Raw genomic sequence first — 27,370 nt, 5'->3', positions numbered from 1 at the left:
CACCTCACATTTGTCAGCTTTGTTACTATGTCCATGCACTCATACACTTCCTCTCTGAATCCTCGGGGGATGGGGGAGTTATTCCCATCGTGTAGCTGAGGCACAGAGAACAAAGTCAATTTGACCCCACTCACAGTCGGAGTGTAACTAAGGCCATTGAGCGTTTTCTCTCATTTATATTCCATGTGATGGTTATAGACACATGGTATTTTCACAGAATGTTATCAGTTTTGTCTTTGGAGTTCATGTGTATTGTCTTTTATTTTCTTAAATATTGACTTTGACATTATGAACAAGAGAACAGCAGAGCTAAGTTGTGGTGTTGTTTTTTTAAGTCCAAATAAAGGTATAGCTCATCAGAATCCATTTGTAAATTCTTACCAGGACATTTCAGGGCTGGTCACAGTATTCTGACAAATAGCGCTCGTCTGAAAGTTGCCCGGTATGATCTTGAAGAGGCCTGTGTATGCCCAGGCATATTCTGTTAGCGGCAGACCCGGAAAACTTCCCTTGAAAATCAAAGCTTCCTCATCAAAGCCCATCTTGAGGAATTATCTAAATGTAGCCACTGTCTAAATTGTCTCTTTTGGGTGGTTGAATCTAAGTTGTCTTTAATGATGTCATCAGTTCATAGAGACATTTATTGGTCTCAGTATAAAACTTGGAGCTTAGAAGGATGCATGCTGATTTTCAGGGCACTGCCACACGAATGTGATCAGTTTGGCGAGTTGAAGCTTTGGCTCTTCAAGATTAGAAGTGGCTGCTCAGGACCACTTCAGATTAAATTGTAAATAGGGTTAACGATGGCTTGCAAAGTAGGGTGCTGAATGGAGGATAGACAGAACATAAATGACTTTACGTAATTATACTTTTTTTTCTGATTAGAAAAGTAATTCATACCCATCATGAAAAACATAGGAAGTCAGAAAAATACCCAAAACAAAATTACATAAAATCTCGCATCCAGATACATTGACCATAGCTTTATTATATAGACTAAAAAAATGATTTTTTACACTGTTGAAATCCTAACATGTGGGCATGTATATTCATTTTGGGCAAGAAGGACTGGCATAATAAGCATTTTTATATGTCAGTAATAGTAATTTTTGTTAAGCAGCTGATTGTGGGCCACCCTTTGCCTGAAAGTTGAAGAAGACAGAGCCTCAAACTGGAATATTCTCTGGCCTGTTTACTCTCATCTCCCCAGTGCAGCCTGAAGAGGGTTGAAAGCAGAGGGGAGAGGAAAAGGAAATCATTAGTCCTGCCTTTGAGGGGGTAACAAGTACATTTGCAAGTAGGTTCTCTATGCCATGCACTCCATAAATCTGAATCGTACCATATTTATTTTTCTTCATTCGATTTTTGAGCTGGCAGCACTGTACTGAAAACTTGAAATGTGTAAGGTTATTAAATTGAAAGTATGGAAGACAGAGGATGGAACTGAAGAGGAAATAGAAAGACCCAAGACAGAGGCATTAGGAAAGAGAAAATGGCAAATTCACAAACGGGGGCGGGGGAGTAAGTGGAAGCTAGTGAAGAAGCAGTGCTGGGGAGGACAGTGTGATAAGCTACATCTCTCCTAAAACTGGGGAGGCGGGCGTCAGGCCGCTGTGTTCATTCTCTGTAGAAGTCCTCTTTGAATACACTTCTCGGGTGTGAGTAGAAATAGCTAGGAAATATTTTGCACGTCATATGAAGCTACTTTTTCAGGTAATTCAGAACCAAGACTTACGTATGCATCAACAGTAGCTTAAGTGAACCACACCTAGGGACACTACTGAGCTGGTGTTAAAATGTGCGAAATCATTTGATCCTCGTAGTACCTATTGTAGCCGGGCATGGAGTTCACTGGTGGAGCTGGGATTTGAACCCAGGTGTGCCTGTGCTCGTTAACACCGGCAGGCCTCGGCTCTAATGGTCCCCAGTGTGAGTCACAGACAGGTGGCATATCCTTGCAAAGTGCACAGGGTAGCTAATTGGGTTGTCGAGTTTCATAGCGAAATCCTACTGAATTCGCCTGTATCCTTTTTGTCTTGTGGAGACGTTCATATGATTAATTGGTAAAGGGTACGATACTAACATTTTAAAAGAAATCAATAGGAATCGATTCAATTTGCCTTAATTTAATAAAATCCTCCTACCTCCTGTTTTTAAAGGATCAAAACCCAACCACAATGGGAACCAAACAACCTTGAAGCAGTTTGGGGGAAAGCATTTCCCTCTGATTTCCTCCACGGAAAGCACAGCCGGTCACTTGGGGGTGCCCAGCAGTGCCCGAGGCAGCTCTCGTGTTACCAACAAGCCAGCGCACTTGCCTCTGACAGCGCCGGAGAAGACAAATGTTCCCGGTGCTGGGCCGCAAATGGATTAAAGCCGTGTTGATCCTCACCTGTCAGAACAATTAACATGAGTAAAATACTTGTCCTACTTAAAGCAGATGGGGGGGGGACGGTGCTCTGTAGTACCGTTCGTAAGATTAATGTTGCCCTATGGGCAGCAGAGAGCACGGGATTTATTTTCTGAGCGTCCCATGGATTTACAGGGCTGTCAGTTACTGCTGGAAGCACAGGCTGTGGTCTTAAAGGGTCTCCGAAGGGTACTGAAGCCGGCTCGGGAGAAGCGTGGGGGTGGGGAACAGCCCGTGAGACATACAGAATTTAAAGGTGACATGTGACCTGTTGGCCGTTTTTTTCCTTTTATTCTAAAGCTCTGCTGAATTCAAGGCTTAACAGTAATCTGGCTTCTTAGAGGATATATAAATATCGTTATAAATTTTTTTTTTGTAAAATAAATGACAAACAGAAAGAGGGCTAGACTGACTCGAGGCCACATCTCTGTTCGCAGGGAAACCAGATCCCCTTTGCCCTCTGAGCAGGACCCGCGCTACCAGGGTGGGAGGGAAAGAAAACAGCATGCGAATTAAGAATGAGGTATCCAGGAGGATTTCATTGTTCTTTGGCAGTGGAAGTGGAACGGGAAGATTGTTGAGGTTAGCAGAAGAATGATAGAAGATGACAGTTGGGTGAGAAATAATATTTACATGAGCGCCGAATCAAACTTTAATTATAGGAAGCTCCCCGAGGAAGGAGTCAGGCTGTGGGCAGAAGTTAGCTGTCACTTCCAGGGCCAGAACGGGGGGTGGGGGAGGAGTATGACTGAGGGGCCATTTGTCATGGGCATAGATCCTACTCTTCCTTCAAATATGCTCCCCAAAATCTCTCTCGTAAGTGCTCTGCCGATAGCCACTTCTCCCCTTGTTTGTTCTTCCTCTTGCCTTCTAGCCCCCTAGCTGTTGGGGAAAAGTCAGATCCTCTGCTGTCAGGCATGGTTTTCATGTTAAAATCTGGCACCTAGCCACCTTCCTGGAAAAGCTGCTGTGCCCTCAGATGCAGAGACGGTCCGCTCACCACTGTGATGTCCTGTTTGTGAACAGGGACAGCTGAGGGGTAGAGAGTCTCAGGTCACCCCCGTTGGAGAACCAAGAGTAACTCTGCAGTTGCTTTCCTCGTGTCTCTCAGGGGCCGATTCCCCTTGGCCTTGCCTGTCCAGATCCCCGATGGCCTGCATTTCCGCAGCATCTCTTCCTTTCTCAGCTCTTCTCCATCACCCCCTAGAGCTGCCTTTCTGGCTCACTCCTCTTTGTATACCAGGCATGTGGTTTGGTTTGTGAGCCCCCCCCCTTTTTTTTTTCATAATTACACTAGCCGCGGTTTTGAATATTGCTCATGTGGACAGTGGTCCCAAGCGTGCATTCTTTTCGGGATCTTTCAGGTACTGAAATAATCCTCTAAAGTAAAAAAAAAAAAAAAAAAAAAAAAATTCTGTTCTAATTTTTTTTAAAGAGAAATTTTATGTATTTGTTTTATGTATCTGTTACAAGCATTATTTTTAAATTAGTACAGCTTAGAAACTACCTGAATAACGATTAATAAAATTATAATGTGTTTACTTCATGGCATTGACTTAGTCATTAAGATTACGTGTATGAAGACTGTGTAGCCACTTGGGAAAACTTATACAGTATAACACTGATATGTATGAGTTCTGATTATAGCTAGTTAAAGAAAAACAAAAAAACATGGACAAAAATTGGAAAGGATCAGAGAGAAATTTAATAGCTGTTACAATTGTGATTTTTTTTGGTGTAATTTCTTCATATGAAGTGGTTTTAAGGTAAACTATACTTAATGTTGACATTGTTTATCATCATAGCAGACTTATATAATTGATTTGAATGCTTTTGCTTTTTCAGTTGTGTGGCCAAGAGTCCTTGCGTGACCCTCTAGCTCTAGGTTTTCCATCCTTGTACATCTCAGAGGTTTTATGGTTTCCTAACCACTGCTGAAAGTCCACATTGTGTAATTGTGCAACTCACACAATAACCTTCAGTGCCTGGCTAAGCCTTCCCATAGTTCCCGTTGCCCCACACAGAGGAATTGATTGATGTTAATCTTTAACATATATGTATTCAGTACTTACATTGTGGCAGATGCACTGCTGGGTGTTGTAAAACAATCAGACATAATCCTGCTCCTCAAGGCATTCACAGACATGGTGGAGGAGACCCAAGAAGCGGAGCCATGAGTACTTTGACAGATGCTGTGACAGGAATAAGAAAGGGTACATGGGAGTGGTGCCCACCAGGGTTCAGAGAAGTCTTTCTAGAGGTCACCTGAGTGAGATGTGGAGTTCGGTGGCAATGGGGGGGAGGGGTCATGATTTATTTGGAGAACAACACTTGGTTCAGTATGGCTGGAGACCATAGCTTTGGGTAGGGGAACAGTTCTTAGGCCACATTAAGAAATTTGGACTCTACCTGAGGGCGGAGTCTATTCAGTGGCTAGTGAAGGGTTGTTGTTTATTTTTAGTTATCTTTTAGCTAGAAACGTGACAGATTTAGAATTGCCCTTTAGAGCGTTGGTGCTGGCTTTAGAGAATGGTTTGGAGAGAAGGCCAGAGGCAGGAAAACCAGTTAAAACACTGTTGTCGCAACCCAGGTGAGCAGTGGTGCCTGAGCTAGAATATATGGCAGGCACGGGAGCAGTGGACAGTTTCCAGAGAGATTGACAAGGTAAGATCAACAGAAATTAATGATAATGAGGATTAGGGAGGAAAAATTCAAAAAGGATGCCCAAGTCTCAGGCTTAGGCAAGCGGGTGTGTGGAACAGGGCTCTTGGCACTGATTTGTTCCTTTGGTTGAAGGAGGCAGTAGAGCAGCATGGGGTGGGGGCTGGGCGGCTGGCAAGGGAAGAAGGCTTGTTGAGCTTGGAGTACCGTGAGTGTGTCCCTTTGCGTACAGGCTGGTAGGCAGATGAACGTGTTTTGAGCACAAGGGAGCTGTCACCCACAGCTATTGCATTGGAGATTAGTTTCATACTTCTGTGTGGGAGACACATGCTAGAGCTTCAGTAGTAAATGTGTTTACCCTGAGGATTCTGCTGGCAGCAGTCATCTTTGGAATTCCAAATGCCAGCAGCACAGCTGCAAAATGTCACTATTCAGATTGAAGGGTTTCCTAGCGGTTGCACTCAGAGCACATGCCCTCTCTGTTCTATAGCTGCTGCTGGTGGGCTGTCAATGACCTTAAGAACCCAGCCTGACCCCAGCATTATAGCTTTACTGTTGTGACCCGCCTTCTTCCTATGTGTGGTGTTTTAATGTACAAGAAAAGGGAATTTAGGGACTGTTTCTCAAGAAGAAATCCAAAGGCAAACCTCATTATAACAAACTTACCCATTACAGCAAACACTGTTGAGAGCTGGAGAAAATAGAATTATCTCTTAAATTTTTGAACCGTTACTTGAACTTGACTTTTTTAGTGGCAAAATCAGCTCCTTGCAAATCAGCACAGGATGTGGCTGTACAGACTTGAGAGAAAATGCTTTCTTCCTGCTGGTTTGGAATAGGAGGTGTAGGGATAGGGGCAGGAAAAATGGGAGTATGGAAGGCAGTGGTTTTAGAATCTATACCCATGGTGATCACAACACACTAAATTTATTTCTAGATTCATTTATGGGTCGTGACCTACAGGTTAAAAATATTTATGAAAAGTACTCTAGGGATGGTTGACTGGGGACGATTTTATTTCTTCCTTATAGTTGACTATATTTCAGAGTATATTATAAGGAATATCCTGTGGTTGGTCTTTAATTTAGCCCTTGGCATACTCCACAGAAAATTGGCAATCTCATACAAACCTCATACAACCTCCTAAATATTTTCTTGAGCAAGTCGAACAAAGCTTTCAAAAGTCAAATAAATGATGGCAGTTATAACATCATCTCTACTGATCTGTCACTGCTTCCCCTCCAGTTTGAGTGGCTAATCGAACACTAACTATAGTAATCTGATTTGCATTTTCCCTGTCAAATGTGCCACTCTGTGAATAGCTGAATTAACTTAGTTTCCTGGAATATGCCCAAATGTTGAGAACCTCTTAGGACCTTTCAAAACCATTTGGTCTGTTAGCTCTGTCTTAAGATAAGCAGAATAAATAAGTCCCTGAAATCAAAGGAAAACTAATTGTAGTACCTCTTTCCAGCTTTGAGTCATCAAAGCTTGACTGTCTCAAGTATGTTCTAATGGGGCTCATTATTTTTGTTTGTTCTACATTTGATAATTCTGAGATAATTTTACATTTGCATTGTTAATATCCATTTTTCAAAATTTGTTGACACACCTGTTTATTTTCAAGAATAATTTGTTAGCCTTTCCTTTCAAGAACGAAAGCTATGCATGCCCATTTTAACAAGTTGACATTAAAATATACCATGGAAAAGCCAAGTCAATCCCTTTCCCCCCATACATTTCTGTTTCCCTACTTAACCCATGTTTAACATTGGTATTCTTTAATATTCATCTATGCTCACGTCAAATGCACAAATATTCAGATATGTGGTAAATATTTTTATAAAAATTAGTTTAGACTAGATACATCCTAATCTTAACTTTTTTTAAAAAAAAATATGTCTTTATTGATTTCAGAGGGGGTGGAGGGAGAGAAAGATAGAAACATCAATGATGAGAGAGTCATTGATTGGCTGCCTCCTGCACGTACCCTACTGGGGCTTGATCCTGCAACCCAGGCATGTGCCCTGACCGGGAATCAAACCGCGATTTCCTGGATCATAGGTCCATGCTCAACCACTGACCCATGCCAGCTGGGCCTTAACTCTTTTTTAAAACTAATATATTATGGTTTTCTTGCTAATGATATCTGCAATAGATCTCATTCTTTTTCACAGCTGCAAAATATGGATATGCCACAGTTGATCCATTCCCTCTCTTGTAGATGGGCATGTGTGTTTCAGTTGTTTACTTGTTGTAAAACATTATTGTAGTGCTACAACAAATACCTTTGTAAATATATCTTAAAACTTGTAAATTGTTAGATCAAAAGAGGTACTCCCTAGGTGTCATAAGTAATGCAGGTGATCCTTACCAGTAACCTGGGCATGATTTGCCTCATTGCTTCCCGGTCCCACCAGCAGATTTATTTTTATTAGTTGAGCCCTGTCAGCAAGGTGTTGGAAAGCAGACTAGTCAGAAACACGGATTCAGGCCATATTTTTGACTCAGGATGCTTCTCTCTCTACCCACCTCTGTCATGGGCCATTGCTCTTTAAATGTCCTAAATCTGAACATTGGGTCTAGGACTTTCTTTTTTTAATTCCCACCCGAGGATATTTCTTTTATTGATTTTTAGAGAGAAAGAGAGAGAGTGAAACATTGATCTGTTGCCTCCCATACACACCCCAACCGGGGATTGAACCCAGAACCGAGGTATGTGCCCTGACTGGGAATCGAACCCACAATCTTTTTTTTGGTGTAAGGGGCAACACTCAACCAACTGAGCCACCTGGCTGAGCAGGTCTGGGACTTTTTAAAAGTAGTTTGCTAACCTCTCCACTCCTCCATGGCAATGATATAAAAGGACCTCACTCTAGTAAAGTTTCTGTAGTTCTCAAACATGAATTCCTAATCTGCTCATTTTATTTAGTTCATATTAACCTACCCCATTGTTACCCTCCACTTTCTCTTACCTTTTGTGTTGTATTGCAGGAAGGAAGGTCTCCATCTTTGGAGTTGGTTATGCCACTGGTCAGAGTTGGGTGCAATGGCCTATAAATCCCTGTACACCTTTGCTCAGTTTATACACACCAGGTGCATTCAGAGTTACGATGCTATATTAGCTATTTTGGGTTAGAGATACTAAGTTAGATATTTAAGGCAAATGTTCCAGGTCACTTTGATTTAATTCATTCAGTAATTATACATGTTCATGTACTGTGCTAGCTGTTAGGAATCTAACACACTGAGAAGCAAAATAGACATGGTGTTTGACCTTAAGGAATTTGAGTCTAGGTTAAGGAGAGCTACTGCAAAGAAAATTACAATTGATTAACAGAATGTCCATGTTGTTATATGGGATTCAGTCTTGTACATGACTATACTGTCTGAGGGGAGAGTGGAAGTTTAATGTTGTTCTAATGCAAAACCCCCATGAGATTTTCTTAAAATCTTCATAAAAATTCTGTGTTTATCTAGAAGCATGAACAAATAGCTAAAATATTTTTTAAAAACAAAGGGCAGATTTTTACACTAACGCAACAACATTAAACATTCTCATACTGTAATTTAAAGTAATAAAAAATTGATTTAGCAACATGGCAATGGCAATGGCTATGTATAAGAACAGTAGAAAGGGTTTAATTATTCAGTAGTAATAGGACAAATACTAAATAAAAACAAAGTTAGATTTGGAATTTATGTATACAGTGAAATTACAGATGGAGTAAAGATTTAAACAATGACTACATTTTTAAAAATCACAGTGAAGGCCAGCTGGGTGTGGCTCAGCGGTTGAGTGTTGATCTAGGATCCAGGCGATCAGGGTTCGATTCCTGGTCAGGGCACATGCCCGGGTTGCGGGCTTGATCCCCAGTCAGGGGCGTGCAGGAGGCAGCCGATCAATGACTCTCTCATCGTTGATGTTTCTATCTCTTTCTCCCTCCCTCTCCTTTCCTCTCTCTGAAATCAATAAAGATATATTTTAAAAAAACACAGTGAAGGAAATGTAGGTAACTATCTGATCTGGGTGAAGAAGGATTTTTTAAACAAAAAGCAAAGGGGAAAAAAATCTATAAAGGAAAATATTTATTGAGACAACATAAAAATATAAAACATAGATGTCAAGAAATGTGTAAATTAAAAAGTGAACAGCCAACTGGGAAAGAATATTTGCAACACATATGGGGAAAGGTTAATATCCGTGATACACATCAAACACTAAGAAGTCAACATCCTGTCAAAACGGGCAAAGAACATGAACAGGCAATTTAAAAATAAAGTCACATGTCCAAAAGATTTATGAAAAAATTGAGCCTTGAATAATCAAGGAAATGAAGACTAAAAGTCATCTTGGAACCATATGGGCAAAAAAAAATCATTTAAATGATATATGTAGAGTTATTGGGAATAAGCAAAACAGATTCGGCTGGCAGAAGTATATGCTACGATAGCTTACATGGGGGAGGCAATCTCACACTCAGAAGCTTTGGCCAAATAATTCCATTTCCGGGAATTTGTCCAATTGTTCTTCATTGCAGCATCATACAACAAAGAAAATCAGTTACATATTCAGTAACTGGTTGTTGGTTAAATTACGGTACAACTAGCACATAGGCCATTCTAGTAAGATGGACAGATGGCCATAGGCGGGGTCTTCTTTCTCGTAGCCTGGTTTTTATCAATATTTAAAAGGTGGGGGGAAAGAGCAAAATCTTAGAAGGGTAAGACATGTACATAGAAAGTAAATATTTCTCAGTGATAAAGCTGTAGGAAGTAGCTGACCACATATCATGGGAGAGAAAATGAAGCAGATTCTGTATCCAGATGAATTGCCGAAGAAGCTAAATAGCACAGTAACCTCTCAAATCTTACCCAGGCTGTGAAATAACTTTAAAGAGGCCATTTTGACTCCTGAGATGTTGACTTGCGTGGTTTTGTGGTCACATGGACAGAAGCTGTGCCATCAGCTCTGAATCCTGTCTCGTTTGTAAGTGGCACCTGGTCATCAATATTAAGCCAGGTACCTGGATTTTCTGAGTTGAATTATGTTCATTTGGTATGAACTGTCCACTGGCACATGTCTCTGTTTTCTTCCACTCCTTGAGTGGAGAAAAGTGTCCTGTGTCCTCATACAGAATCCTTTTCCTAAATAATAATTCTTTGCTTTCCCAAGGCTCCCACGGTGAATCAACCAGTGCTTGTTTGGTTTCCACTTTACTTTTTCTAGATTAAAAAGCTCAACCCTTGGGAGACGGGCCATGGGGGCAGGGAAGGGAGGGCCTTTGTTAGGTGAGGCTTCCCAAACAGTGTCTGGACTTCCTGGTGAGTCAAGCAGATATCTCTGAAGCTCTCTATGCCTTGAAACCACAGAGTTTTTGGAGAATTCCTTTTCCATAGCTGGATTTTTTTCTTGGAGGTAGCCCAGTAACTTCTGTGAAATGACATGGAACACAGAGCCCCCAGTTATGTTTCCTGGATTAAGGGGGTTTCACCTTTTGCTTGTCTGTGCGTTTTTGCCCTGTCAGCTAATTGCCAGACTGAAGCTTAGTACATTGGAGGGAGAGATGCAGGCTAAGAGTTCCAGAGTGATGAAATAGCTGTTTTCTGTGCTGCTGCTTGTGGTCTTTAGTCTTGAGAGTCAAGAAAAGGGCTCTGTCTGATGGGAAGTTATCTTGTTTCATGCTGCGGTTGTGCTCTGCAGAGCCTGTCTCAGGAACTTCCTTGTAGACACACACAGTTGTGAGTTAGAGGTTTTGTGTTGAAGACTACCTGAGTGAGCTTCCAGGAATTCACTTTCTGTGATTTGATGAGGTCATGGCCAAACACCCCTGAAAAACAAACGGCTGACAAGAGCATCCAGCACATTTGAAACCAAAGTTTTAAAGACACTCATACCCAGCCCTTCGGGGAAGTCTAAGTCCAAGGTGCAGAAATCCCAGTACTGGGAACCAAGCGTTCATTCTTTACTTTGGGAGACTTCTATTAGCGTAAAGATACTGAAAGTGGTTTGGCAATATGTGGATCCTGACCCTCAAAATTCAAGTCTAGCCTTTAAAGATCAGTGTTCCTTAAGGCTCCTGTGTGGGAGCGGAGCCCATCCGAGGTGCTTGCTCATATTGCATTGCTGACCCTGTTAGCTAAAAGGATACAGTCCATATCATGACATCTTGTCAAGCTTTATAAACAGAGGCAAACATAATCAAGTGTGTTAGAGATTAATTTTAAGGACCCAAGTAAGGGGAGCTATAAAAGTCAGTAAGTACCACCCTGAACTGTTATCATTTATTGAAAATAGCATTTTTATAGTGCTTGTAACATGCAACACTTACATAAACATTTCTCTCCCCAGTATTCCTGGGAAGTGGGTAGGGTAGATACTAACTTCCACAGAACAGATAAAGAAAGCAACAGGAGTGGGTGAGGGTACCCAGAGGTAGGGCCTTGAGGTACTTTGTTACAGGCACACACACAGAAAAGCAGCCAAGCTTCCCATCATTCACGTGGTTGTTGTTTATCAGAAGTTTTTAGAAATGTTGCTTCCTGCCCGAGAGGTAGGAAAATGGGGTATTGCCCAGTTCTACAAGAGAAGGACGTTTCTGCCATGGGGTAGATATAAAGTCCATTGAAGAAAAGGAGGAAAAGATGAAAGAAATAATGGAACTAGGTATGTCCTACGGCTCTATTTGTCCTTGTTTAAGAAAAGTAGTTGCTGGAAAGAAAGAAAAAAAAATTTAATTTAGACACATTTATTACTTTTTTTCCACAAAGACCAGAACTACTGATGATCTTGTCCTTAAAAAACACCACTTGTGCATCTTATTAAAAATCCTAAGAATTGTACATCAGAGTTGAGATATGTAGGATAGATCCATCTAATTCTATCATAGTAGCTATAGCTGAGGTATAATGTACTTGCCGTCCCCAGAAGAAAGTACTTTATTTAACCAAAGTGAAGTTGGGCAATGCATAAATACTAGAGCAGAATTAAAGCATATCATTTATGACCTTCCAAGCAGTACCCTTTTCTGAATTGCCTCTTGCTGCCTGAATAGCTGCTGTTACGAGGCCTTTTGTTTTCTAGACAGCCCTCTGATTGTTCCTACACTCACACAGGAGTGCCTGGCTGCAGAGCTTTCTGTTTTTCTCCCAGGTCATCCCACAGCAGTTCAAAAGGTGACCTGTGATGGGGAAGAGGGCAGGTTGATGCATTTTAAGAAACCCACCCTTGTGGCTCCCCGTGGCCAGAACGTGACCCGCACCGAGTTTCTGAACTCGAACATTAACCCCTTTGCTCTGCACCTGAGCAGTTTGACCGAGTCTGAATGAGAGGCTTCTTTTTCCAGAACAGCCTCCAGTTATTTCTCATGCCACAGCTCGACTCCACCCAATTATCTAAGCTTGGATGCTCCTGAGTGTGCTTGGTTGGGAGGGTGTGGGGATGGCATTACAGGAGATAATGCAAGGTGAAGGCTTTGACACATTCAGGTCCAGAAATGGTCCTGCAAGGAGAAGGCTTTCAGAGGGTCCATAGTGGTTGCTTTTTTAAACCTATAATGCTGATTCCTTTAGTTAATCGTCTCCTTATTTTTCTTTCTCATTCTGGGTTTCTTAGCTTCCTTCAGAATTAATGGCTGCCTCCATGCATCTGGCATATCCATTCTATTTCCCCTTTCCTCCTACCCTTTGATTTAATCCCTTTCCCCTTTTCCCCTTCCCTTCTTAACCACAAAACAGCGAGACGATGCAAGTCAGTGTCTCTTCCCCTCTCCCCGGCGCGAGGGCAGGCATCTGGGGCAGTGGCAGTTCCAAAATTTCTATGCAGGCGGATGCTCTGGGAAGGGGGGCCACAGGGGAAGCCTGCTGAGCCAACACAGTCTTTACACCGCTCGGTTGCTTCTACTGGATGTCTGCAGGAGCAGTTGTGGATATTATGGGGGCTGAAGCCTGCCTAAGACGTTGCTACTGGTCTAGCCCGAATCCAGGGCCTCTTTGTGTTACAGACTGTAAGGGGCACAATGCGGTGCATGGCATTAGCCCTGCCACACCTCTTTTGCCCTGCCCTGCTCCCCCACCCTGCACCCAGCCACCAATCTATTTGCCCTCTTCTCCCCGACCCCCACCCCAGTGGGAGGGCTTAATAAAAAAATGAAAATAGCGCGAAAGCATGGGTTGCCGTGGCCTGCACCCTCTTTTCAAACCTGGCGACTCAGAATTCCATAAACTGCTAGTTTTATGCACATGGTATATTCTGGAATTTGAACTCACTGTAGGGGAGTTCTGCTTTATATTATCTTTTTTCATAGCATAAATTTATCATTCTGTATACTCTATTAACCTACCTCTATGGAAATCATTTGACTTATGGGGCAGAGCTAATCCTTTTTTTTAAGTTTTTTTAAAAAGTACGTTAATAACTGCAGTCTTGTCCATAAAAAGCAGTGGGAGAAAGAAATGCAAGTATATTTTTTCAGAAGGTTTCAAAGAACAGATCATGTAAGCACTGGTCTAAACGAAGACGAAGGTACTCTTAACATCTGGAGTTCATTAAGAAAAAAACACATTTCTAGCAAAATTTTAACACTCCATGTTTAAGTTATCAGTTCCTTAAGGCTCTCTAGTTGCCATGTTGGTGCAAGATGAATAGTGTATAAGCTCCAGTAGTCTTGCCGTGACATGCCCGTGGTTTAATATCGCGCTAGGTATGTGCAATTACTAAAAATAATCGGCATAACCTTATTGCTTCACAACGATACTCTCAGGCTCTGTGTTTTCCCCAGGAAATGATACAGTATGTTTCCACTTTTTCTTCGTGAACATAAATCCATTCCCCAAAAGAATGTAACATCTGGAATGAGGCAGGATAAAGTTTTAATTTTTAAAATCTTGAGACGATTAGCAAATTTTGAATAATTTTTGTTTCTTTGAAGATGGCCATTGAAAAGGGACGTTAATAGTTGTAGATCAGGTTTCTCAGCCCCTGGAAAGACTATTTTAAAGGTCTAAAGAGAGTTCAGATCTGTTCCACTGCCAACTTAAGGTGGTGGTTCTTTACCTTGTGCACTCTAGCCCAGGGATTTTCAACCGGTGTGCCACAAGAATATTTAAAACATGCATATCTGGTCATTTTGTCAGGGGCACTGACCTCTTTTCCCTTAGATTGTCAAATAAAATTTTAAAAAGACAACAGCCGACGCAACAACAGGCGTCCGTGTGAATGAATCAAAATTATACCTTATTTTTTTGGTCAGGCAGAAAATATATTTTTTGTTGTATCACAGAATTTTAGTAACTAGTTTATGCGTGCCATGAGATGAAAAAGGTTGGAAATCGCTGCTCTACCCTGATATTTGGGTGGGGCAGCTACTCCTTTATGTCGCAATCACTTTAAATAAATGTCCTGTTCTACTGCAGTAATTTTCTGGGTAGCCCTTGCCCTGCAGACGTGTAAATGCCATGGCTCGGTCCATAGGGCAGCAGGGAGTAAAGTGCGCAAATCCTGTGATCCTGTAAATGTTACTCAGTTAGGAACCTCTGTTGCCGGGGTTCCTAAACACCCAGAAAACAAACAAGCGAAAGCTTACTTTGAGATGCCCGAGCTTCTCTTGATATAACCTCTGTTTTTCTTTGCCCCCTAATCGCTCTGGGTGTTGACTCACCTTTTCTGCTCCAGCGCATCTCTTGGTGTAAAATGAGAGAATCATCAGACTGGAATGACTTTCGAGAGGCCGTAGACTAAACACTCAGGAAGGACCACACCCGCATTACCCCAGAGCGACGAAGCCCAGCCTGGCCTTGCAAGGTCTTCCGAGAGAGGAAGACCCAGCAGGCCGCACTGCCGGGCGCCTGGGAGAGCAAACCGGAACCCTCCTGCTGAAATGTACCCCGTTGTCTCGGGCTGCGCACGCGGGAGACTGTCCTGCGTGTAAGCGTGTCATGTGCCTGTCAGGTGGTGCTAGTCGGCCTTCATCCTTCGCACCTCAGAGCTAGATAATCCCATTTCACATTTGAGATACTTTTCTGGGAGCCCAGAAATAAGCTCTATATTTTTGATAAATGATGCCCTGGATTGAAATTGATGGGGAGACTATCACACAGAGTCTTTGGATCTTATCATCCTGTTTATCCATCTCAGAATGGTGCTTGCATAATATCACCAGCATTTAGCATTCAGAATTAGCATTTCAGAATTTTGACCTCACAGGGCAGCTCACGGGGGCCTCTAAGGAGACTGCATCTGAATACCAGGTGGAAGCCTGCTCAGTGCTTTTTTTGTGTCCCTGTATTTACGTCTCTGCGTAACGATTGACAGTATCAACTTCTTTAGCAGTGAAGCTTAGCTTGAATAGTTCGGGGAAATTTTGGTTTTCGTGTTGTTGAAACTGCAGTATTTCTAGGCACTGCCAGATTTAGGTTTTCCTTTGACATCTTTATGTTGGAAATGTTTTATTCTTAGACAGAAATCTTTAATACATGTTCCGCTTCCTGCCTTCTGGGAACAAAATAAGGCAGCTTTAGGAGTTTTTCTGTTTGGATTCTAGTGCTGTGTCTACGAGATTAAAGTAAGAGGAAAGGGGTGCTGGGGCAGAGGGTTAGATGTCACCTCCTTTGCTGTATTATGTTTGAACTAATGATGAGGCTTGTGGGCTTGGGAAGATGTACAGCTCTGTACTTACAAGCACTGGAGGAATTTAGTTGGCAAACGAACCTGTGTCATGGGAAGGGAGCAATGCCATATCCAAAACGCATGATGAAAGAACACCTCACTGCTATTGGTGATTACCCCAAAGCTCCCCACCTCCCGAGCAACCAAACCGTCTCTGGGACCGACACGCAGCATTGAGCCAGGCCTGGGACCATGCTTGCGTTTGTTGGGAGCCACATTTTAAGGCTGGAAGACAATGCCTTCCTGTGGGAGCTCCTTTCATTTAGAGCAAGTGGGAAGCAACTGATCAAACATGCACCCAAAGGAACGTTTCTTCCATCAGCCACTGGTACGCCTCCCTCTATATCCTTTCTGCTGCTTCCTCCCAAGGGCATTAGAGCAGAGTCCCACGACGGCACGCAGATGGAGACCTCATGCTGTCCTTAGCTCCCCATCTGCGGTCTGTGAGTTCTGCCATGACCCCCTTCCTGCACTTTATTAATTTCAGAATTAGCTCGTGAAATAGAAGGGGCAGAAAAGGGGAATAAATTACTTTATATGAGAGAAAATTGTCAAGGCATATGTGATAAAATGTGTTCCTTAGAGGCAGAGGGGGCAAGGGGGAGGCTCTGTTCATTAAAATAATGCTGAGTTGTTATGCACCTGTCCGAGTTAGCATTGTGCTGCAGTTTCTAGAGGCAAAATAGCAGGAAACGTGGAGGGAGAAGTGGCTCCTCGCAGGAAAGGAGCCGGAATGCTGTCAAGCTGGACTCAAACCACAGTGTTTTGTTCTAGTCTGTGGCGCACTGGAGTGTGTTACAGCCTTCATCTGCAGTTCTGACTTCTTCGTGATTTGGCAAGGGATTGCGCAATCTCACCCAGCCTTGGCCAGGCTGGTGCTGGCAGGTGGGGTGGGGGGCACACCCGCTTTGGTGGATGAATGGCTCCCTTGCAGGACCCAGGTCTTTATGGGTCTGTTTGGCCACAGAGTTCCTCCTGCCCTTCACCTGCCGAAGCTTCTTCCCTCCGGCACCAGGCACTGTCAAAGCAAGTGCAGGGGGTCTCACTGAAACTCCCTTCTGATACCAGCGGCTTCTCCAGCGTGAGCAGTGCTGCTATGAACCATCTGGCGCTGGACGTCTTCCAAGCCTGCAATCTTAACTTCTCCGATTCTCTCCCTTGGCCCACACCAGATCATGTGATCTGCAAATGTGTGACCCTGGATACCCACAGTAAATGAGATGCAGTGATGGTGAATGGGCTAGGTCAGGTCGGGAGTTTTGGGTTTCAGGTACTAGAAAAACAGACTCTGCCTCAGTTTCTTTATCTGCAAAATGAGGTTATAATAGCACCGAACTTGTTTAGTGAGAAGCCAGTGAAAACCATGGAATGCGATTGGCGTGGTCCCTGGCACATAGGAAGTGTGCTGGCCAGAATTCATGGCACATGTGCTTGGTTCTTGGTAGCATTTATCAAAAGGGATATTAGCATCCTTGAGGGGCCACTGGAGGATGGATGATTGTTGCAGAGATATGACGACTTAGAGGAGATACTAATGATACAGTGAATTATTTGGAGAGTCTGAAGTATAGGAAAGAGTAGTATATTAAACCTATTGTTCACATGCGCTACTTTAAGTATATTTACAGTAGAAAAATGTCTGACAGATATTTGCTAGTGATGTGATCTCTAGATGGTGGCGTAAGGATAATATAAGTTCTTTTTATCTGAATTTTCTAATTTCCTAAATTTATCCACTCCACAAATAGCGTCTGAAGTTCAACCATGTGCCAGGCACAGTTCATCTCGTCTGTTGGCTATTTTCCCAGTTTCTTGACATGCTTGCCTTCTTGGAACTCATCGTCTCGTGGGGAAATGAATCAACCAGAAACCTGTGTGATATATTGTCAAGTAGTAATAAGTGTTATAAAAAACAAAGAGTAAAAGGATAGAGAAGGGGGGTTGCGGGGAAGGAAAACTTGTTCCAGGTGGTTGGTGGGGATGAGTGGAAAGCACAGCCTGAATGGAGGAAGGGAGTATTCATATGGGAAATTATGATTACATGTTAAATGGTCCTATATAGTTCTCTATTTTGTTGACAACGTAGTGTATTAAGCATATCGTGCAATTTTTTCAGCTAATCATTTTTTATGATGAACATATCTTTGTGCATATCCTTGCTTACAGTAAGATTTACCAATTAGACACATTTTTATGATAACTGGTTTTGGGGTCACTGTACATGTGATAGTGACCCCACTTGGTTCTTGATCTTCTCTTACCTTGTGATATGAGAGCCAGGGGTGGGGTCAACAGACTGGGTGTGAGGCTACTTCAGTTTCTAGGCTGTTTAGGATTAATGTGTTTGCCTGCTTACCTGCAGGCCCAGCCAGGGTGCAGGGAGCAGCTGATTCAATTGCACATGTTGAAAGGCAAAGCGTAGATTACTGTGATTAATGTGCTCTGGGCCTCAGTGTGATGAGTCATTCTGATTGCTTAATCAAGGTTTCTGTAAACAAGGAGATGGCATAGTAACCCATCCCTCTTTCAGGGCCCAATTTTATCTTGACGCTTTTTAGCAAGCACAAAGTATGGCATGATGATCATAATAATTAAGACGACAGTGTCATGGTGGCCAGCATTCTGCCAGGCAGCATTGTGGTTAAGTGATTTACCTGCAGTATGTTCATTTAATCCTCACAACTCTGTATAGTCATTGTTCCTGTTTTACAGGGTAAGTAAACTGAGGTTGGGAACATTTTAGCAACTTAACCGATGCTAAACTGGTACTCAGGACTGGGGTTTATATTTCTGTTTTCTGATAGTGATAAAGCCTGTGTCCTTAATTAAAGAATTTCCTCCCATTGTTTCTCTCCCTCTGCTCCGTCTCCCAGTGTATTCCTTTTCTGGGAACGAGATGATCCTGCTTGGGACTAGTATTGGCCGGGTTAGGTGATTTGGAAAGGGAGAAGATGCATATCTTTCCTTCTGTTTAAACACACTGTTCTCTGAAGCAGTCAGCAGGGCCTCTGATAGGAGAGAAAGTTGAGCAGATTTGAAATGTGTGTCTACCGTTTCCTGGTGCTTCAGATGAGATGTACCAGTAAGAGGCAAAATGGCCCATCAGTCAGCAGCCCTGGGGCGAGGAGGGGAGAAGCCTCGCCTGCCTGTGCCCTCACTGAAATGGGAGCTTATTTATGCCATCAGGCATTTAAAGTGATCTTCTTTAAATGAAATAGTGCATGTTAAAGTATCTTTTAAAAGTTGGTAATGCATTTAAAAATGATTGTATTGAGTATCTCAATTGCTGATAAACTTGGTTATCTCCTGTGCTTTAATGAAAAGTCTGAAAGTGTGTGCCTTGAGTTTTTATATAAAGTTTATGTGTGTGTGTGTGTGTGTGAGTACATGTAACAGTACATATGTATGTATCTGTACATGTATACACACACACACTCAAATCTAAATCTGTTGCTTTCCCAAAGAAAATCATTGTCCTCGATCCAGTAAAAAAAAATAAGGTCCTTTCACCATTGCTGTAAAATACTATGGCCCTTCCTAATCTGCAGAGTTTATTGACTGTTTCACCATTAAAGGTACTTCGTTTCTCCAGAATGAGAAATTCAATACGTGCTGAATTGGATCAATATAAAAATTTATGAACAATGCAGGCCTTGTCAGGAACTCTTTTACTCCTGTTCATATAATTCTCTGTGGGAGTTTCTGCCTCGGGGATCACGCTGAAATATTCATGTCCTCTGATTAGTAGGATTTAATTGTTAGATCTTCATCTCCTTCATGATGTGTCATTAGGATGCAGCCCACCTTGAAATGTAAGTGGATGCTGCCGGTTTATTGCAGTGTCTTTATTTGCCTGTTTCTTTACAAATATCCCTGTACACACATGTATTTCTGGTTCTCCTTGAAAATAAAATAACACTACCAGGAGTAAGAAATTATTTGTTAGTGGAAAATACCAAGTTATTCCTTTCTACCAGCAACTATTGTATTATAATACTTGTATAGTAAATTTTAAAAAATATATAATATTCTACTGTTTAGATTTTTTTATTTTTTAAGATCTGTTAGCTAAAGCGACCTTTCCTCCCATGTAGTTTAATTAGCATAACTAAGGGCTTTTCTCCTCCGGTGCAATATTTTCCTCTTTAACTTTCCCTCATAGGTTATGTAAATAGCTGGAGATTAATTTTTTTTATTCCTTCCTGGATCGGGTATCAACTGAATGGTCTTCTATTTCTCAAAATATGGGAGGTTTTAAATAATTAGTACCTTTTTCTCCATGCTAATTTTGCCATTCTGTTTTCCCCTCTCCTAAAAGGAACCCTCTGAGACCTTATCTTCTCAACAGTTTCATGGGTATCTGCAAGGATCTGGGAAGTCCTATGATATTCTGTTGCAAAGCATGATGCATGGTGGTCATGAACCAGCTCTGGAGTTTAACTCACCTGGGCTTTCATTCTAGCTCTGCCACTTACTAGTTGGACAATTTACTGAACTTCGAAGCCTCGATCCTTACCTCTTTAAATTGGGGATGAACAGTATCCAGTTCATAAGGCCATGTGAAGAATAATTGAAAATGTGTTACATGCTTAGTATAGCAGCTAGCACACAGTAAGCACCCATGCACTAGCTAATATTTCCAGTAAAATTATGTGACTTGTTTTTAGAAGAGCATATATCTGCAGATGGGGTGGGACTGAGGGTCATCTTCAAACCCCACAATGGTCAGTCTTGGTGACCTCCCATCCTTGGGAGTCACCTCCCACCCATTTATCTGAGGCGAGGGAAGAGCTGCTTCAGGTGGGAGCCAGGGCTGGTGGCGTGGCTGCTTTGTGAGTTAGCACCATCACCCATGTTGGGCACACTTGGATGGGGTCAGTTGTTCTTGTGTGGATGATATCCTAGTGCTGCCATATTGAAGGGGCTTTAGAATGCTGTTTTCAACAACTAAGTTTAACAGAAGTTTAAAAAGTAAATCAGGGACAGCTGACCTCTCAGTGAAATACCAGGAAAGTGAAAGACAAAAGCTGTGCTTTCTGAGTAGATCTAGGGCTGCAAAAAGTGCTTTGCGTGCAGTGAGCAATCTCGTAGATGATATTTAATGAGTTTTAAGTTTCAAGGCTGTGAGCAGCCTTTCTTGAAATACTACACAGCAGGTGCTCCTAGCAGGAACTCTAGCAGTAAATAGGAATGTTCAGGCCTGGAAGCCACTGAACAGGCCTGATTGTGTCCATCTGGCAGGGACTGCTACCCTTTTGCCAGGGATTTTGTTCTTTGTGTATCTGAATTAGAGCCCCTGGGGTGTAGGGAGTCTTGGAAAGAAAGCTGAATGAGGCTGTTTTCTCATGTACAAATGTCTCTTGCTATTTCCAAGGACAGGGGATGTACACAGTTATTCACTCCCCAGGAGCTCCCAGATTGCCATATGGGAAAGTGGAAGCTCTGGACAGGGAAGTGGGAAATCGGAATTTGATGAGCTTTGTTTCTCTGGGTCTGTTTCACGTCTTTATAGGGAGGGAAGTGGACTAGACATTCTCAAATTTCCTCTCCACTGATAAGACTGTGTGTGATTTGAAGGGTGCTTTCAATTCCAAGGGAAAGAGCATTGCTGATCAGTTCTCTGTAGCGAAGCTTCCTTGTGTGGTGAGTTTCCACAGATCCTTTCTGACAAGTGGGCAAATAAAGTAGGCAAAGCCCCAAGCACAGAACTCAGGGTGGGGCCATTTGGTACAAACCCTTCTCAAAAGGATGAACAAGCACAGGAAGTTAAAGAGAATCCCCCAAATACACACTGAGCTGAGCTGACCGCCAGCCCCAAGCTTCGTCGCGGCTACAAGAGGGCTTTCCCTGTCACCTCCCTGTGCTCCCTGCTTTTCCCCCTGTCTCCACCCCTGCCAATGCATACATCTGACCTCCCATCCATATACATGCCACGGGCACACGCACCCCACAAGCAAGGGAAAGCGGGCGCTGGTGAGCACACAGCAGAGACTAGAGCATGGGGTATCTGTGTGTGAATATTTATTCTGCTGTTTATTAGTTTTCTGCTCTCGGGCTGATTTTCTATCCCTCCTCAGGATCTTGGTTTCCTCATTTGTCAAGAGGAGGTAATATTTCCTATCTCACAGCATTATGGTGAAGGTTAAATGAGATACTGCATGAAATGTGCTTAGTCCAAGCGCCTGGTACCCATTAAACGTTACACCAATGGTAACTATTGATGTTATGATTTTAATTATTACTATCGAGTTGACAGAATTCTCAAAATATTCCCAGAGGCTGGCACTGGGGTTTTGACACTGTCTTTCTTCTGCAGGACTCTTCAGCTGATTGAATTCGGTAAAGAGGAGAAAACTCTTAGTGTAGCACCTGCCAAGACTATGTGTTTGGTGAAGTTTAGTTGTATTTGTTTCTTCTGCTTTAACGAAGAGGACAGTTCATGAGGTGAAAGAAGTTGGCCCTACCCATTGTCACCACTGAAACATAAGCAAAATTGTGTATCTCTCGTATGTGGAAGCTCTGTCACACTACGTGTAGCATTGTCCACAAACTCTCTAGCTCAGGGGTAGGGAACCTTTTTTCTGCCAAGGGCCATTTGGATAGTTATAACATCATTCACGGGCCATACAAAATTAAAAATTAGCTATGAAAAAAGGCCCTAGACTTACTGAATTTCTAGTCCCGCCTACTGTTGCCTTGGCAGGGCGAGACCTAATGATTTCACAGGCCATACCAGGCCCGTGGGCTGGAAGTTCCTCTCCCCTGCTCTAGCTTATGAATTTGTAGAGATACCACCAGCTCTGACAGAATGAGGGGATGAGACCAAAAAAGAAGGGAGGGCTAGTCAGCTTTAGATTGCTGGGCTATTGACAAGGAGGGACAAGAAGAGCTGCTGAACTGAACTTTCCAGGGCGTGGGGAGTGCGCCTTGTGGTGGGAACTTAACCCCTCTGTGTTCAGATGGTAAGGGAGGGGCCTGTCAGCTTGATTCCAAGCAGTGCTTCTTGTGGCTTATGGGCAAACTTTTCCCCATCCCCTCCCACCCTCTGTAGTTATAGCTTCTGCTGAGTAATTGTCAGTGGCATTAAGGGACCTGTGAATATTCTACCTCATTGTTTAAATTTTACCTTCTATCAGAAAAGCTGGTGGATGGGAAGGAAGATGCAGCAAGGAAGGAAAAGAACCCTTTTCAATTTTTATACTACAGCTTACATATGCAAAAACACAGTCACAACTCTCTTGTTTCTTTCATACAAAAGCCTCTTTCTCTTTAAAAAAACCCTAAGTATCCAAAAATAGTTTGAAACCACCCAGAGGCCACCACTAAACTTTAGTATGCTATCTTTCCAGTTTATTTTTCTATTACATTTTCTTTCTTTTCTTTAATAATTAGAAGGAAATATTTTAAGTAAAAATTTTATTTGCATTAAAAACACCTGAAATTTACTGTCACATATAACATCATATGGTGAGGAAAGGGCACCGGTGGCCTTGGGTCAAGTGTTAAGTTATCCATGAGATCCCAAGTAAGCAAGTTAATCTCTGGGTTTCAGGTACTCGCCTGCAAATATGGAAGTGGGAGATGTCAAGTACCAGGGCCTTTTCCTCAATCAAATGTCTGTGTTATGACATATGATACAGTCTATGAAACTAGGCGGGATCACAGAGCTGGCATCTAGTACAGATGTTTCTTAATTTGGGGTTCGTGGATAGATTCCAGCGTGTGTTATCACCACAATAAGGTGGAACTCATGCATGAACCCCAAATTTGTACTCTTCTGTGGGAGAAGGTCCATCACATTGATGAGATTCTTAAGGAATCTATGACCTGAGGAAGATTAGGAGCAACTGGTCTACTCTGACTTTATGGATACGCCTCTTCCATCAGGGAAGTGAAGGGACTTTCGCCAAACTCTTCCCATGGATCTCCCTGCCAATCTGGAGAGCAGGTAGGCCTGGAGGTGTTATCAGCTCCAAGCTCAGTGCTCTCCTCAATGGCAGTGATCCATCCTGGCCCCCCTCTGCCGTGTATGATGCCAGAAATAACTACTCTGGTGTCCCCCCTCTGGCCCAGTTCACGAAGGCGGTGTGGAATATTCAGTCTCCCCTGGCAGCTTTTCCCTCTAATTCCTCCCCAGCCCCTCCGACAGCCCTTTCCCCCAGAAGTAGGAGGGGAGATGCTATAAGGGAGGAAGCAAGGCTGACACAGGGTCCTGGTTCGCGCTCCTCTGTGTCTGAAACGTTTCAGCTCTCCACCTGTTTTATCCTGTCGCCCCGAGTGAGGTGGACAGTCCTCCCAAGACTTGACGTCACGGTGCAGCAGGGCGCAGTGTCTGCTGCTGAAGGAAAATCCTCAGAGCGACAGTTCACAGGCGGACAGCCACCCCAGCTGCCAAGGGAGTGAATTGTGTCCCTCTCCACCATACGGGAAGCAGAACAGCCTCAAAAAGATTGTACAATGGGAACACTGTGGCATTTGTGCTGAGAATTCATCAGGCAGAACCTTGTATCTGAAACCCAAAGTGACCTTTTCGGAGCGGCCCTAGCCCTGCATGAGAAGGCAAATACCGCCAGATTGCCTGACATTTCCTTTTTTAAATTTCAAGCATTCCTAATTTCACGTCGACTATTGATCTGTTGGTTTGCAGCCCCGACGCAATTAAGTGAAGTCACTTTTCTTGCTGTTATAGTCTAACATAAACAACCGCTTTGAAATCCCAGTCCCTGCCCTGTATCTCCCCTCTCCCTCCCTCGCCACCGCTCCCCGAAAGCCTACCAGCCAACAACATGCAGTGCGGATGGGGCCTGTTGTAGAAAAGGGCATTTTTCTAAACCTGAAATTAAAATCTTCAGAGTTGAATTATGTACTGTTGTACCGCATCCATTTTTAAAGATCACATTTATTTGTTCACTCCTTACTTTAAATCCATCTTGGCAGAAGCTACCAAAAAAAATCCTTTAAAGAGGGAGAGTTTGTTGATTCTAGTCAGTCACCCAAATGTAATGTGGAATTCAGCTAGCAAATGGGCTGAACCCCACCTGGAACTGACAGTGAAGACAGACGAGAAGTAGTGACTCAGAGAACAAGGGTTGGAAGGTAGTCTTGCTTTGGGGTTAGTGCTTTGAATGGATCGTAGAGACAGTCCCACCCATTGGCCCCAGAAGTTGTGTATGTGGTAGGTGCTTGGGCAGCTTAAGCTCAGTGCTCAGAACTTGAAAGTTGAACACTTGAGATCCTGGCAGCACATGGTACCTTGTTAATACGAAGAACATTCTTTGTAGCTCCATTTAACCTGAGGGAATTGGCCAGGGAAAGATACCCGGATGGATTCTTGGATGGTCTTTTCACAGCATAATTTATCAGAGTCTGGTTTCTGCTCCCCCGAGAGGGCCTGTCAGTGCGGAAGCATCTGGTCAGTCTCGCCTGGCTGGGGGACAGTGGGGAAGAATGAGCTGACAAGAAAATCAACAGGCCGACTTTAAGAGGAGACCCTCCGAAGAAATGAGCTCTCCCATTTTTTTCTTAAAACTCAGCCCCAGAGGGGAAGAGGGCAGATAGAGGTGGAAGAGGGGGATAAATGGTGATGGAAAAAATTAAATTAAAAGTTTTTTAAAAGATTCAGCCCCTTGGTCTGTCTGTTGTCCACGCAGCAATGTGGATGATTGAATTGCAAAAAATTGAATTGCCCTATTCAACTTTCATATTTTTCTAAAGGTAAAAGCTAATACTATTCCGCTTTAGCCTTGCTTCTGATGTTGAAAATCAGGCAGCCCACACCAGCTCTTAATATCGTCTTTACAGAGGAACTCAGGGAAAGCCCTTAGAATGAGGAGCCTTGCTCTCTCCTGATTTGACCATCCAAAATTAGGCCTCTCACGCTACCCGGTTTGGCTCAGCGGTCAGAGCATCATCCTGTGGACTGAAGGGTCCTGGGTTTGATTCTGGCCAAGGGGATGTACCTCGGTTGCAGGCTCATCCCCGGCCCTGGTTAGGATGCGTGCAGGAGGCAACCCATCAGTGTGTCTCTCCCCCTTCCACTCTCTCTGAAAAAGCAATGGAAAAAATATTCTCGGGTGAGGGTAAAAAAAAAAAATTAAAAAATTAAGTCTCACTGCCCATGCACCACAGTTTTCTCCTGTTACACTTAGGGTGATCAACGCAGCTTCCTGTAAGACACCTGATTTATGTCCACTGTCCCCTGAGATTAATAGCACCCAAAGCGTCCCTTTTGAGATGAAACATTTTTAATATGATCATACTAATTACAAGGAATGAAAGGAAGGAAATGAGTTTCTGCTGAAGGGTCTAACCTTGTGCTCCTTTCTTTCTGTCACCGCAGCTCCACTTGGCAGCCCTGGCATCACTAAAGGGAGACATAGTGGAGCTTAATAAACGCCTGCAGCAAACAGAGCGGGAACGGGACCTTCTGGAAAAGAAATTGGCCAAGGCGCAGGTAAGGGATCTGGAAAGACTTAACTTTTTTTTTATTATGAGATAAAACACAGACATAGACATTTCCACAAAACAAATTATAGTTTAATGAGCAAACATTCTCATCACCACTGTTCAGGCCAAGATATAGAACTTGCCAGTCATCCCAGTTCCCTCCCGTGAGGGTGACCGCTACTTTGACTTTTATAGACATATCTCCTGTTTCTTTACAGTTTCCCACTGAAGTCTGTAAACAGTAGAGTTTAGTCTTGCCCGTTTAAAACCTGTTTCCTTTGAATCTCTTAATCTACAGGTTTTTCCTCATTCATGTTAAAACCTGGCCACTTGACCTATAGTTTCCCACAGCCTGGATGTTGCTGATTGTGCACTCTTGGTGCAGTTCCACACGTTCCTCTGTCCCCTGTATTTCCTGAAAATTAGCAGCTGGATCCAGAGGCTCAGTCAGATTCATGTCCAGACCCTTTGGCATGACTTTAGAGGGTGTTTATGTTTTCATTGAGCAGCAGAGACTGTCTGGTTGTCTCGCTTCCTGTAATGTTATCAGTTGTTGATACTCAATGCCTAAGTTCATTGATTCATTAAGACTTACAAATCATGATATTGTAGTTTTACCATTTCTCTTATCATTATTCTTTCTTAGTTATTAATTGCTTTCAAGAGACCATGTCCATCATCTATGATTTGTTGAAACAATGGTATAATTCATAGAGAGAAAAAAATAATTAATGCTTCATTCTTTGTATTTATTTAGCATTTTTCAAGATAATAAATTGATTACCTATGATTTTCTGAAAGTATCTAATTATTTTTCTAAAATAAATTGTTAAGAATTTATGGATTTAAACATATTTGGGTTTCAAGTCATTGTAATTATTTTCCTTGTAGAAACTCAAATAGTAGTACCTTTGGCCAGTAAGAGCCTCTTCAAGTTGACTTCTGAGTCTTTTGACATGAGCCTAATAGTTATTCTAGGCTCGCCTTGTACATTTTTTGTCCCAAACCTAGAACAAACCATTCTCCAGGTAGCCCTGGTTTCACTTAGTAAACAAAATGGTACTTCAAGACCACAATGTGAGTGCTAAGGGTACTTGTTGCTTCTAGGTTGGTCATTGTTTTTATAGACAGCCAGGAAATTATTTATTTACCTATCTATCTACATATGTATGTATAAATTTTAAGAT

General features: G+C 42.7%; 1 protein-coding gene across 2 annotated transcripts in view; it reads left to right on the top strand.

Moving 5' to 3' along the window:
* The window catches only part of MCC (MCC regulator of Wnt signaling pathway), a 342,772-nt gene that overhangs the window by 213,464 nt on the left and 101,938 nt on the right, over window positions 1-27,370 (top strand). For both annotated transcript variants that reach the window (XM_087815493.1, XM_087815494.1), the window contains one exon: window positions 26,077-26,190. In XM_087815493.1, coding sequence (XP_087671619.1) covers window positions 26,077-26,190 — 114 coding nt within the window. The remainder of the gene's footprint in view (window positions 1-26,076; window positions 26,191-27,370) is intronic.

The sequence above is a fragment of the Miniopterus natalensis genome, chromosome 3, assembly GCF_054644295.1.
Source record: "Miniopterus natalensis isolate mMinNat1 chromosome 3, mMinNat1.hap1, whole genome shotgun sequence".
Taxonomy (NCBI): domain Eukaryota; kingdom Metazoa; phylum Chordata; class Mammalia; order Chiroptera; family Miniopteridae; genus Miniopterus; species Miniopterus natalensis.
This window is presented reverse-complemented; position numbering and strand designations above follow the sequence as displayed.